General features: G+C 29.8%; 1 protein-coding gene across 1 annotated transcript; it reads left to right on the forward strand.

Moving 5' to 3' along the window:
- The first annotated feature begins 5,521 nt into the window (after nt 1-5,521).
- On the forward strand, nt 5,522-14,381 carry LOC136081561 (uncharacterized). The gene is made up of 2 exons (XM_065798888.1): nt 5,522-5,713; nt 13,848-14,381. Exons 1-2 carry the CDS (start codon nt 5,522-5,524, stop codon nt 14,379-14,381), a joined length of 726 nt encoding a protein of 241 aa, XP_065654960.1.

Raw genomic sequence — 14,381 nt, forward strand, 5'->3', positions numbered from 1 at the left:
ATAATCATGGTCCTTAAAAGATGACATTTTGGTTTGCACAAAAGTTCGCATTTCACTAGTGTGTACTTTGCATTTTGCCGATTTCCTTATATTCAACAAATATTAAAGAGATATAGGGAAGCACTTGCACCCTTGATCCGTAAGCACCTTTGATCCTAAAGCGTTATCTCCATTCCTGCAAAACCTTTTAAAGAGGGTTGTTAGCCATCGTCGAATAATTATTTTACAATGAAAACCTTACTTGCCTAAGTTGCAAATCGAGCTTTATTATTATTAATGATTTAGATAATACTAAAATTAGTATTATGTTATTCTATTAGTCATTATAGAAATTGTGTTTCTGAATTTTTTAATTAAAAATAAAATACAAATCCTGAAAATGATTATTTTTAAAAAGATTTTATTTTTCAGTTTCTTGATTTTAATTCGGGGCGGGATTTATCATTCACTAACAAAGGCAGAGGCTGATCTTGCCTTTTTTTTTATGTTTGAGATAACTTTTAGACATGGAGTAAACTCCAAACATTTTTATGGTTATACTTACATTAAATAACGATGCTTTGCAAATACTAAAATAAAAATAAATATTATACCCAAATAAATTTAGTCCCCCTACCCCATGTGTGAGGGCAATTAGTTTGCAAAATATTTTTTATACTATTCTAAACTAATTTCAAATTTAACAATTAATTTGAAATTTCATGAAATAATCTTTTAGCGTTCAAAAATTATAGCGAGATAAATATTGTAACCCTCTCAAATTGTGGGGGATTCAAACCTTTTATGGACATAATTTTTAAACGCTAAGAGATTATTGCATATAATTTAAAATTGATTGATGAATATGTTTTTAGTTAACAATAGAAAAAAAATATTTTGGTAATTTGTTACCTTCATATTTGAGGTCACGGGAGGGGTGTTTTTTGGAGGCATTTTTTTTATCGGGCTCTAATAGTAATAAAAGGTGCTGTAACGACTATTGTCGTGGAGCATAAAATTTAAAATTTATACTTTAACAGCCGTTAACAAATGTTTATCTAGTCTACCTTTCAAAGAATTTACTGTCATTGCAGAAACCACTTTTTCAGGTAAAGCATTCCAATGAGGTATCACTCTGTTCGTAAAAAAATTGTGTCTAATGGTTGTTTTTGGAAATTCTCTTTCAAATTTCATTGAATGACCTCTTAGACTTTGGGAAGAAGCTTTATAAAGCTCTTTATACCACAATATCTTATCAATACCAGTTGTTATTTTGAAAAACTCAATAAGATCATCTCTTGTACGTCTTGTTTCCAGAGTTGTGAGACACAACTTTGCCAATTTTTCAGTATAACTTAGATGTTTTAGTTCAGGTGCTACATTTGTTGCTTGTCTTTGAATTTTTCTAGGTCATTGATATCGTTTTTATTACCTGGACTCCACACTGGAACTGCGAATTCCAGGTGTGGTCTAACCAGCGATGTGCATAATTGCCTTACCAATTCAGTGTTAAGATAAGTAAACCTTTTCTTATTAAACATAAGATTCTTTGTGCTTTACTTGTAGCTGCTTGAACCTGATGATTTCATTTCATATTGGATGAAACTATTACACCTAAGTCTAATTATTTTGTTGTCATTTTTAAAATAAAACTTTGATTGTCGTGTTTCATAGTGTAATTATAGTTAATATTTTTTCTTCCAATGTGCATAACACTGCATTTGCTTATGTTAAAATCCAATAACCATACATTTGACCATTCAGTTAACAAATCAATGTCATTTTGCATATTAATTAGATCATTATGTTCTTTTATAACAGATATGATTTTAATATCATCAGCGTATAGTTTTGTAATTGAAGAGATACATTGGGGAAGATCATTGATATGTAAAAGAAAGAGAAGAGGACCCAATACAGAACCCTGTGGCACACCGCTATAAATCTCTCACCAATCTGATACAGCTTCACTTATTACCACTCTTTGTTTTCTGTTTTTTAAAAAAAAATCAATCCAATTTAAAATATTGCCTTTTATTCCAAAGTTAGAAATTTTATATATAAGTCGATGGTGCGGCACCTTATCGAACGCCTTTGCAAAATCTAGGAATAATATATCAACTGGATAATCATCTTCAATTTCAGTTGTAATAATATCGAAAGTTTCTAAAAGGTTAACAGATTGTTTTCTGTTATATAAATTATCAGCTTTTTTCTAATTATTTTCTCTATTATCTTACATTGTATCGATATTAAAGAGATAGGTCTGTAGTTGAGCGGATCTTCCTTGTCTCCTTTTTTAAAAAGTGATGCAATGTTTGCAGATTTCCATAATTCTGGCATCTCTCCTGAATGAATCGATTTCTTGAGTATTAATGACAAAGGTTTAGATAATCCTTCTGTACAATGCTTTAGCACATAGGGACTGATGTTATCACAACCAAGTGACTTGTTTCATTAAGTTCTAATAAATAATTATGTACAATATCTTCTTTTAGTTCTTGGTCCCAGTCACATTCAAATAATTGCATTGTTTTATTGATGAAATGTGGTAGATCTTGATTTTCTTTGACAAATACTGATTGGAAACTACAATTTAGTAGATTAGCAATGACTTTTTTATCAGTTATTATTTTATTGTCTCTAGTTTTAAGTGCTAGTAGTTTTGTATGTGTTTGATTTTTTTGTGCATATGCATAGAAGAGTTTTGGGTTACGTTTTTGCTAAGTTTATTTCATGATCAAGAGTAGATTTTTTAATTTGCTTTTTAATTATTTTATTAACTAGTTTGTATTCATTATTTAGGTTTGTATTTTTGAAGTCTGTCGCACGCACTCTGCACCATAGATTACGTTTTTTTCCAATTAGATTCTTGATTTTTATGTTGATGCATGGATTTTGGATAGAACTAGTGGGTTTGAAGTGGTGAGGAATATATTGTTTGCAAGCTTTTTCATAAATTTTTAAAAAGTATTTATAACATCGGTTTGTATTTATTTTATCAAATATTTCATCCCAATTCACTTTGTAAAACATGATATTCATTTCTTGGTATTTTCCTTTTCGAAAAATAAATCTCTTATTGTTGAACTTTTTTTTACATGAATTGAGTAGGGGAGACCGGGGCTAGTTGGCTCGGTTTTTACTCTATGAGCTCTGTAGCCCTAACAGTACATTTTTTTAAAAATATTAAAGTGTAGTCTTAAAGAGTATGGATTAGGGTATCTTATAAAATTTGCATTCATTTACAAAAAAAAAATCTTGGGGCCTTTCCGAACCCTCAAAAAAAAAAAAAAAATTTGCGCTAACTTACCCCACCACGGGGTAAGTTGGCGCAAACTATAAAAATGATTATTAATGCACTATTAAGTGCAAAATTAATAAAAAAAAATTTTTAAATTAATTTTTGCAACAATTTTATTCAAAAATTTAATATTACTTTTAGCTGGTACCAAATATTAGTCCGTATAAAAGCCAAACAGTAGCCCACCTTTTATCTGTGGAAAAAAAAACTAAAAAAAATTTTTTTTAAATTTTTATGTGAGAATAAATATTTTCAATATTGTAAAAAAATTAAAAAAAAAATAATAATAATTTTATAAAAATAAATATTTTTTTCCATATTAAATGCTATGAGCCAACTTACCCCATGAAAAATTTGTCAACTTACCCCGAAAGCTTTTTTTTTAATAAACAGTCTATAGATCCTGAAAAACGGCAGCTTTGAAAAAAAAGTCTGACTGGATATAGTAAACCAATTGTGACTGGAACTTTTGCAATAATTTTTTTTCATACGACTAAATATTTTCTTTGTAAAGTAAAAAGGAAGCGATGTTCTAAAAGTTACGTTTTTGTCCAAAAAACGCATAAATCTCAATATCTCCCATGCGCATGCGCGAACCCTGACAATACTACAGTAAATGATGAAATGATCAATAAGGAAGTTTCTGAGTAATTTTTGTCACTTCTTGTCTGATGAAAGGCTCTAAAGATAAACGCAGTTCGTCAACTTACCCCTGCGGCCAACTAGCCCCGGTCTCCCCTATGTTAGTTTTCCATTTTAAGATATAATGTCTTTTATTAATTTAACCATCGCAATTTTATTACATAGTAATTTAATCATCGCAATTTTTTGCAAAGCATCTTTAATTGACGTAAGTATAAACAAACAAATGTTTGGAGTTCCATGTATGGAAGTTATCTCTCCAACAAAAAAAACGCTGGTTCAGCCCTTGCAGCAAGGGAGGGTCTGAGAGCTAAAAAATAATTAAAAAGCTAATTGAAATTAAGACTTTTTTATAGTTAAGATAAATCAATAACCTTTACACAATAGTCTAGTTATTAAGTTCTGCACTCTATTATATTGATGTTATAAATAAATATCTTAATACTCGCCTTTGAAAAATATATAGCTTATCCCCAAGAGGTGTGCGAGGGGTGACGTGGGGGATGGGGCTTACTACCTTGATTCTCACCCTCAACGCGCTCTTCATTGAAATCAAACTCAAATCATAAAAGTAAGAAAGTAAAATGCCTTAAACTTTATTTTTCTTATTTAAAACTAGTATTAAGATGCATGTATGTATGTAAGAATACGAAATGATCATTGTAAACTTATTTACATTTATTATAAACTTAAAAATGCTAAATTTGTTTATTTTGGAAAAACGCCCACAGAAGGATTTTCAAAAAACGTATTGGTTTGGTATAGATACTAGTGTAATAAATTATTTTTATTTATTTGAGATTTATTTTTTGAAAAAAAAGTATAAACAAATGTAAAATGTAAAAAAATTTTAATTTCTTCTGTTTTCATTTTTCCATTAGTCAATTTCTTTTACCCAAAAAAACCCATTCCGCGGAGCATTCCTGCTTTTTTACGATGGAGTTTAGATTTTATAAAAGGATTTTGATTAAAGGAAAAAAAAAGGAATTAAACCTAAACAATAAATTAGAAATAACGAACCTTTTCTATTCGTCCATTATCAAAAAATAAGTGAGTTCGGTAATGCAACCTGGATAGTTTCGGTATTGCAACAATTACTGTTTAAAACCCTAATTCCCCGCAAAAAAAATAATGTCAAAAGCAAAGTAAATGTGTTTTAGACATTCCACATGATATATATTTCATCCATCAAGAAAAATAACTTTAAAAAAGTTTTTAAAAAAATTTTATGTAATGTCTTTTTTCAAAATCAAAGTAGGAGATTGCACATTAATATATTATAGAAAGTTTACTTGAACTCAGCAACTTAAAATCGCCATGATGATATGAAAAACCTCAAAGTTTAGGTAAGTGGATTTTTTTCGTTTATAGATTGATTTAAAGGGAATGAATAAAAAAGACATATCCGAATCATTTTTTGATGATCCCCATGCCTAAATCCTCTTTTTTAGATTTTTCGGTAATGCAACGCCTTTTTCGTTATGGGTCTTACCTGTAAGGTTTTTTTCTCAAAAATTTTTTTCGTAACTAACATATCTGAAAAATTTATATCTTTCTGATAAAAATGAAAAAAAAAAAAATTTTAAATCGCAAGCGATGCGGGTAAATTCTAAAATCCTGTGTGCCGATGACAGCGTTACAAAAGCGAACACAGAACCACATACTGATGACAATGATGATAATGATGATGATGATGATGATGATGATGATGATGATGATGATGATGATGATGATGATGATGATGATGATGATGATGATGATGATGATGATGATGATGATGATGATGATGTGATGATATAATGGTCATAATGATGTTTATATATGCATATATATACAAAATAAAACATGAATTTTGAATTAATAAAATATACTTTAGGATGTATAAATATTTATGCAGCTTTTCTTCTACAAGAAGTAATAAATAGTCTTTAAAGATAGTGCAATAGTAATAAAATGTTTATCAACATAACCAAATGCAAAGTTCTATATATTGGTCAAAGTGCAAAGCCAGTCATAACATTAAAAGACGAAGTTCTTGAAGTTATAAACTTGTAGAAATATCTTTGCATTAATCTTAACTTAACCCTCAAGTTTGACAGTGGACTATCCTATATATATATATATATATATATATATATATATATATATATATATATATATATATATATATATATTTATATATATATATATATATATATATATATATATATATATATATTTAAACATCTTCGCTTCCAACAAGGCTGCAAGCAGCCACTAATTAAAGTTGGAAGTTACTGAAAGAGAAAAGATGAAGATTGTAGGGCAAGATAACGATTGACAGACGACTTAAAAGATTGCAAGTTATATGAATCAGGAAAGCAAGATGATGGAAGCGAATTCCAAAAAACTGATGTTCGAGGAAAAAAACTAGACGAATAAGCGTTTTTGGAGCACTTAGGAACAGTCACAGTAAAAGGATGACACTTAACTGAATGACGAGTAACACGAGAATGAATTATAGTAGATGGCACAAGAGACGCTAGATCTTTAGAGCGGTGCCCTTTATAGTATTTGTAGAAAAGAGAAAGAGAAGCAACATTACGACGATGTGAAAATGGTTGGAGGTTGGCTGCAAGAGCAGGTCCAACTATGTTTACAATGCGTTTTTGCACCTTGTCTAAAAGAGAAAGGGCATCGTTAGAAGATCCGCTCCAGATATGGCAACAGTATTCCATACAAGGCCGGATTTGAGATTTATAGAGATAGAGAATAGAATCCGAAGTAAGAAAATGACGAGCTCGATAAAGAGATGCAACCTTAGCAGATGCTAATTTTGCAACTGATTTGATATATGGTTTCCAAGAAAGATTGGAAGTAAGAGTTAATCCTAGAAGGTGAAGAATAAGTGACACATCGAGTACATCACCGTTCGTAAATATAGGAAGATCTAAATTATTGCGATAACGATTGGCTGAAAAAAATTGAGTTTTATCTGAATTAAAGTTCAACAGCCACTGTGAGCCCCATGCTGTAGCAGAAGTGAGATCTTTTTCAAGCTTAAATGCCCCCTCCAAGCAATCAGAGTGTGTTGGTTTCTTATCACGACAAGAATAAATGGTAGTATCATAGGCAAACAATGCCACCTTAGATATGAGAATATCTGGAAGATCGTTAATGTAAATTGAAAAGAGTATAGGGCCAAGGATAGAACCTTGAGGAACCCCTGAAGTTACAGAATAAGAAGAAGAGTGTTGTCCATCGAGGACAACTTTTATGCCACGATTGGAAAGCAAAGGATTCAATAATCTTGAAGATGTTGCCAGATACACCATAAGAAGAAAGCTTATGGAGAAGACCAGCATGCCAAACTTTATCAAAAGCTTTTGAAATGTTAAGAGCGATGGCCTTAACCTCTCCACCTTTATCCAATGCACGATAAAACCTATCAGTTATTACTGTTAGCAAATCAGCTGTAGAACGAGAAGATCGAAATCCATATTGATGGTCAGAACGTAAGTTATTAGATTCAAGATGAGAAATTAAGTGTTTGTTAATTAAAGATTCAAAAACCTTGCTTAAGATAGGAAGAAGACTTATGGGACGGTAGTTAGACAAATCAGATCGCTCTCCAGAATTTTTGAAGATAGGGATAACAGATACCGCTTTCCAGCAGGCTGGAAAACAAGACTCTGATAAGCACTTGTTGAATAGTTTTGAGAGTATAGCCGACAGCTACGGAGAACACTTCTGCAAGACAATAACAGGTATGTTGTCCGGGCCACAAGCTGTAGAAAAGTCTAGGCAGGAAATCACTTTAGATACAAATGCTGGAGTGATATGAATGTCAAGCAATGGATCAACCTGTTTGTTGGCAATATCAGGTAGAACGCAACTAGTGGAATCAAGAGATGATATTGATGAAAAGTTTTTAGCAAACAATTCAGCTTTGTCTTTAGGTGATGTGACAAAGTCTGAACCATACAAGAGAGGTGGAATTATAGATTTGCCCTTATTATAGATATTATTAAAGATTCTCCAGAAGTCACGAGAACCTAATTTTTGAGAGGAGATACGAGATTTCATGACCTAAGAATAGCGGATTTTGGCGTTAGACAAAACCTTTTTACAATGGTTTCTGGCAGTAATAAACAGACATCTGTTTTCTGGAGAATTGTTTTGCTGATAAATATGGAAGTAACGGTTTCAATTGGCAATTGCAGCTGCACAGTGTGAGGAAAACCATGGAGGAGAGTGAGGCTTGACCTGGAATTCTTGAGAGGGAATAAAAGATTCCATTCCAGCCTGAATCCACGAAGTTATGTAAGAAGCACATTTGTCGACAGGAAGACGAAAGATTTCTACCCAAGGGCCATCACGAAGAAAGTCACGGAAAGAATCCCAGTCAGCTTTACTGTAGTTGTAAGAGGCTTTACAAAAGTTGTGGGCTTTAATGCCTGCAGAGTCACTGACACTAGGGCCAACCCATTCAGAGTGGTGAGCATTAAAGTCACCGACAACAACTATATTAGCTGATGGATAAAAAGAGAGGGCTTGGTTGATATGATCAGAAATAACGTCAAAAAAGAGAAAGGCAATAGAGTGAAGTGGTGCTAAACGAAAGCACATGAAAGAATAGTCTGTGGATTCAAACCTAGTTTCACGACAAATGGGTGAATTCTTATGAAAGTAAATGCCCAGGCTAAGCATGTGACTAATAGATTCTTTACGAATTAAAGGAAGATAACCATCAACACTAAGATGAGACAGCTGAACTCAAATTAGTCTCACAAAGAGCAAGTAGGTCTGGTGAACTTTGCAAGAGGTAGGACTCAAAAGAAGAAAAGTTACTTCGAAGACCACAAATATTAGTGAATGATAGGTGTAGAGAATTTGGTGATGATGATGGTTTTTTGTGTTTTATAGTTTTTGGTACTTTATTCATTTTTAAATTAGATTGAAGAACTTGACTCAAAGCATAGATAGTACTCAGAATACCGTTTAATAGCCCAAGCAATTGCCTCATTTTTACTAATAAACCCTAAGCCATAACAAAGGGCTCCAAATGTGGCCTCCGCAATCCACACCAAAAGTACAAACAGGGACACCATCCATGCGCAACATGGTACTGTTAATACTTTGATATTTTTCAGCTGTTGATGGAATCAGCCTCTCTGAGAGCTACCACAGAGTTCGGGAAACCTGACTACCAGCTGGCCACAGAACCATAAAATTGAGTTTTAGAGCTGTACCCTCATTAGGAGATAATAGAATGAGATGCCTAGTCATAAAACAGAGACACAAGCAACACCCATGCATTGAGTCACAAGCAAAACCCATGCACTGATATTAAAACTTCCCCAAAACTTCCCCAAAACAAAATGCACAAGCAAAACCCATGCATTGATATTAAAACTTCCCCAAAACGAATATCTATTTAAGCAGCTATGAATATTAGGTGGATGGTTTCAGTCTATGTTTATCTGTTTACTGTGCTTCTTGGTTTAAATTTTACCTACAATCTAGTTGTCCTTCATGTCCAATGAAACTAAATCTAAAATGCAAGTCTTTGAAACGTGCACTCTAAAAGCAGCTGGTATTGATCCTTGTGATGCACTCAACCATGGTATCCTTTCCATTGCGGAAGAATGAATTTCAATCAAATAAAAACAATCATTTGCATTGCACTTTCAAATTTTACAACGGATCCCCAAAAATATATTGTATTTAATCACTTATCTACAAAAGTTTATCCGCCACCTACGTAATGGCATAATTAAACCTAGTGCTAACTTTACCTAAATGTTATTTGAAAAGATTCCATCCCTTGTTAATAACTTTCTTTAATTTATATTGTAATAATAGCTTTTTTCGCAAACTCAATATTTGTTTGAATAAAAGATTACATATATTTAATATTTATTAAAGAATTTTAAGATTTCAGTGGTAATACTTTTTCAATGTTTTTCAAATTTGTTTAAACTTTTATCATTCTTTCTCAATTTATTGTTTCGATTTTTTATTGAACTGATTAGATAGCTATTTTTCTTATTTAAGTTTCTTATTTGATTTTAATTTCTTAGTTGATTTTGATTTAATAATTAGTTTTACATTACTTGTGATCAAATTCAGTTTTATTTTGTTCAAAGCAGTTCATAAAGAAAAGAAAAAAAAAATGAAGCATTGTTGTTTCATTATGCTTTTGTTAGTATTTAAATGTTCTTTTTAATTACTGACAACAAAAAATCTGGTAGAACATGCCGGATACCTCGAAAATCCGCCTTTATTACTAGACACTGGCAGGCACTGTGTATTAATCATTCTTATCAAATAGTTTTTATAAAAAGTTGTTATAAAAATAATTAAAAAATAATAATAATATTTATGAAAAATGTAAAGTTGTTCTTTTTTAACATATGCTATTTAAGATTAAACTGAACAAAATGTTATATTAATAGTATGAAATAAATATTAATATATTATATATATGAAATAATATAAATATTAAATAATACTTATATGTAATAATATATTAAATATTAATATATTATTAAATATAAATATTATTTAGTATTATTTTATAAATATAAATAATATTACATAGTTAGGTATAGTATAATTTGTATTAGTTTACTATAAATTATTAATTATTTATATTCAATTATAATTTATCCTTTTTTAATGATGACATATATCAAAACTTATTTTATAGATGACAGCAATGAGCAGTGAATTAAATGGCGAATCAGAGTAGAAAAAAAAATTAGAAAACGAAAAGAATTACTATTACTAAAATAAACTTAAGCATAGAGCGGTTTTACATAGTGGTTCTCCAGGTAAAGATTTGTGAGATTGCTGAACAAAACGATGTGACATTAATTTTAATGGGATTACGTGGATTAAATGAGTTACGACGAACTTTTCTTGGATCCGTCAGCGATTACGTTGCACAACATAGTTCTAGATCATTTATTGTAGTTCCTTATCCGAAAAGCTTGTTGTGATTTTTAAATAATTGCTGTGGTTTAAAATTACATTGTTTTATGTTCATAATGTTCACATTGCTACATAGTGACTTTAAACTTACCCAGTTTAAACACTATGCTTCATTGTCACACACTTTAGAGCGAGAAACTTTTAATATTTATTAGTAATTAGTAAATTAAAATGTAAATTTTAACTTAGTTGATTTTTTTGTATTGTAATTATATAATTATTTTTATTCTAATGTAAAGTTGTTCATTTAGAGTTAAACCTAAAATTACGACCTAGTTAAAACAATCGTGATGTTAAAATCTTTTATCAGTCAACTAGTTACAATAAATATGTTTAAATGTAGTTCTAATGCATAGTGATTTAGAAACATTTAAAATTTGGCAAAAATATAGTTTTTTGAGTTGCGCAGTTTAAATAGTGTTATTAGTTAACTATTTTCAACAGCTTCTTATGATTTTAACAGTAAAAAAAAAATAAGTCCTGAAATTATGGACTTAAACATTAATTTATGTTTGAAAGTGACTGAAAACAGCTTTTTCTATCATTAAAATTGTATCGTTATTAAAACTTAACTTTTTCCATTATAATACAAAACCTTTTATTTTAATTTTCATTATATACAAAGATAAAAAATAATTCTACCTTCATTTATAAAAATATTTGAATATGTATTTAGACATGTTGTAAAAAATGCAATTTTAACAAATTTAAACTGATTTTTACGAAGCTACCCTAGTCAAAAAGTCTTATAGGATATCCTATAAAAAAGATTCCTAAACAATCCTGTTACAAAATCTTATAGGAGTCTTATCCTATAAGACACCATATATAAAAGTCCTATAGGTATGGGGGTACAGGAATCCTGTTCAATCCTGTTCCGAAACCTTGTAGGAGTTTTATCCTACATGACACTGAATGAACAATATCCTATAGTTTTATATGTACAGAAATCCTACTTATTTGAGTAGGATTTCTGTACATATAAAACTTCATGATATCGTTTATTCGATGTCTTAAGATAAAAACTCTAATAAGATTTTGGAACAAGATTAAATTGGATTCCTGAACATATAAAAAGATATTGTTCATTTAGTGTCTTATAAGACATTGAATGAAAAAAATCTTATAGTTATATATATATATATATATATATATATATATATATATATATATATATATATATATATATATATATATATATATATATATAGAGAGAGAGAGAGAGAGAGAGAGAGAGAGAGATAGTAAGAGTAATCCTATTCAATCCTGTTTGAAGTTTTATCGGATTGCCCTTTGCACTTGTTAAAGGATATTTAATAGGAATATCCTCTATAAGAATATTATAATTTACAACAGGTGTGTATACAATGTTGGTAAATCTTTGGCGTTATCATTAGTTTTTAATTTAACAAAGGAATTAAATTCGTAAAAAAAAAAGAACAGAATATTAAGTCAGCAAATCAGTTACTGTTATTAATTTATTATTATTATTATTATTATTATTATTATTATTAACATGTTCACCATATACAATAGTCTTTTTGAAAACATCAATGCTTCTTTTTGCAAGGTTACTTTCTTCATTGCACTTTGCGTTATTTCCTTTTCTAAACATAGCATAAATTTCCTTGGAAATCGCTTAAGAAGTCTGAAAACAAAAATATGAATCAACTAATAGTTATATATTATATTCATTATACAAAACAAGGGGAAATAGTGTAGCCAAACAAAATATTATAATATATAATACATAATATGTCTTGGACCTTCTTCGGGCTTAGATATGCTGCCTTTAACAGAATTACATCTACCTCCTGTCAATTAATGACTAAATATAACTTCACCCCCAAAAACCGCAAATGCCAGATCTTTGATAGCTTGCCAACCGCTTTCTTAACTAATTGCATCAACTGGGTGATTTTTCGTATGTCTGCCTGAAAAAAAAAGCAATATTAGAATAGTGAATTTTATGATGAAAATGTCTTATTTTATCTTTTACTTTATATATTATATTAATTTCAATTTTTTAAATTAATGATAAAATAGTTTAGTTAGATAAATTCATTACTTTCAAAAATAATTTTATTAAATTATTTTTGAAAGTAATGAATTTGTAAAATAATAAAGTTTAGTTAAAAATAACATTACACAAAATATGTACTGCAATTTCGGTCTCAGGCGTGTTAGCTATAGGAGAAAAGAGTGTTTTTTTAACATTGCAGAAGATTGGCGCTGAACTAATAATATTGTAAGTGAGCTACAAGATTTATTAGAATTTAAACAGTTGAATGCTTCATTTTTTAAAGGAATGAATTGAGCATATTAATGATAATCATTTTTTCCTTTAATCGATTAACATTTTTGATAAGTTTCTGTACATCTAACATGATGAAAGTGCATTATAAATATATATATATATATATATATATATATATATATATATATATATATATATATATATATATATATATATATATATATATATATATATATATATATATATGTATGTATATATATAAACTAGGGCCCTGCGAATCGCTTCGATTCAATTCGATTCGCGAATCAAAAGTCGCTTTTTCATACAAACGGCGTTAAAATGTTTTCAAAATATCAATATTTATGTTATCAGAAAATTCAGCGGTTGAGTAATTTTGGAACCTGAACATACTTTTCATTAAAATTAATTGTCGATTAGAAATTTAAACAGTGCGGAACGCAAATTAGTAACGCAAAAGTTAGCTTTTATTTTTTGCGTTGTTAATGTTTGACTTCGCTTTTACTAAAGTAATTTTAAATTCGATACTTTCTGTTTGTGCTACATCAAGCTATTTTCGCATCAAGCTATAAAATGACTTCTAAAAAATCGGCAGTTAAAGAATTCTTCGAATAAAAAGGAGTATTTTGGCAATGCAAACAAGAAAATTGCAACAAAAAGTATTCTGTTCAGAAAACTGGAACTTTATCTCATCTATGGAACCATTTAAAACGTGACCATAAAAAACTTCACGTAGAAGCAACAAAAAAGCGCACATCTGCTACTAAAAGAAAAAAGAATTCCGATAATACAATCGAACAATCATCAAGTTCCTCGTTAAGTTCGTATTTTATTCGACCTCCAATAGATACAGTTATTGAAAAAAACTACGATCGTGCAGTAATTAGATTTATAATTGAAGATGGAAGATCATTTGAGACAACTTCTGGATCTGGCTTTATTAATCTGTGCTCGGTGCTTACTCAAGGGCAACATCATCGACCACACTCGACAACTTCATCTCGAAATTTAGGTGATATGGTCGATGATTTATATATTAACTTGCAACAAAGTATAAAAAGCCAGTTTATCTCCAAACCTAGCATCACTTTTGATCATTTTAAAGCCGACAATGGTGATCACTTTCCTGTTTCTACTCGTCACTTTATTTCATCCTCTTGGGTTTTAGAATCATGCTGTTTATCAGTTGTAAATCGTAATAAATAA

The sequence above is a fragment of the Hydra vulgaris genome, chromosome 06 (assembly GCF_038396675.1).
Source record: "Hydra vulgaris chromosome 06, alternate assembly HydraT2T_AEP".
NCBI lineage: Eukaryota > Metazoa > Cnidaria > Hydrozoa > Anthoathecata > Hydridae > Hydra > Hydra vulgaris.

Bases quoted from the DNA above. Each gene is read 5' to 3' on its own strand.
- LOC136081561 (XM_065798888.1), top strand. From the start codon at position 5,522: ATGCGGGTAAATTCTAAAATCCTGTGTGCCGATGACAGCGTTACAAAA. The intron at 5,714-13,847 runs GTGATGATATAA...TATTCTGTTCAG, and splicing joins ATGATGATGATGATGATGAT to AAAACTGGAACTTTATCTCA.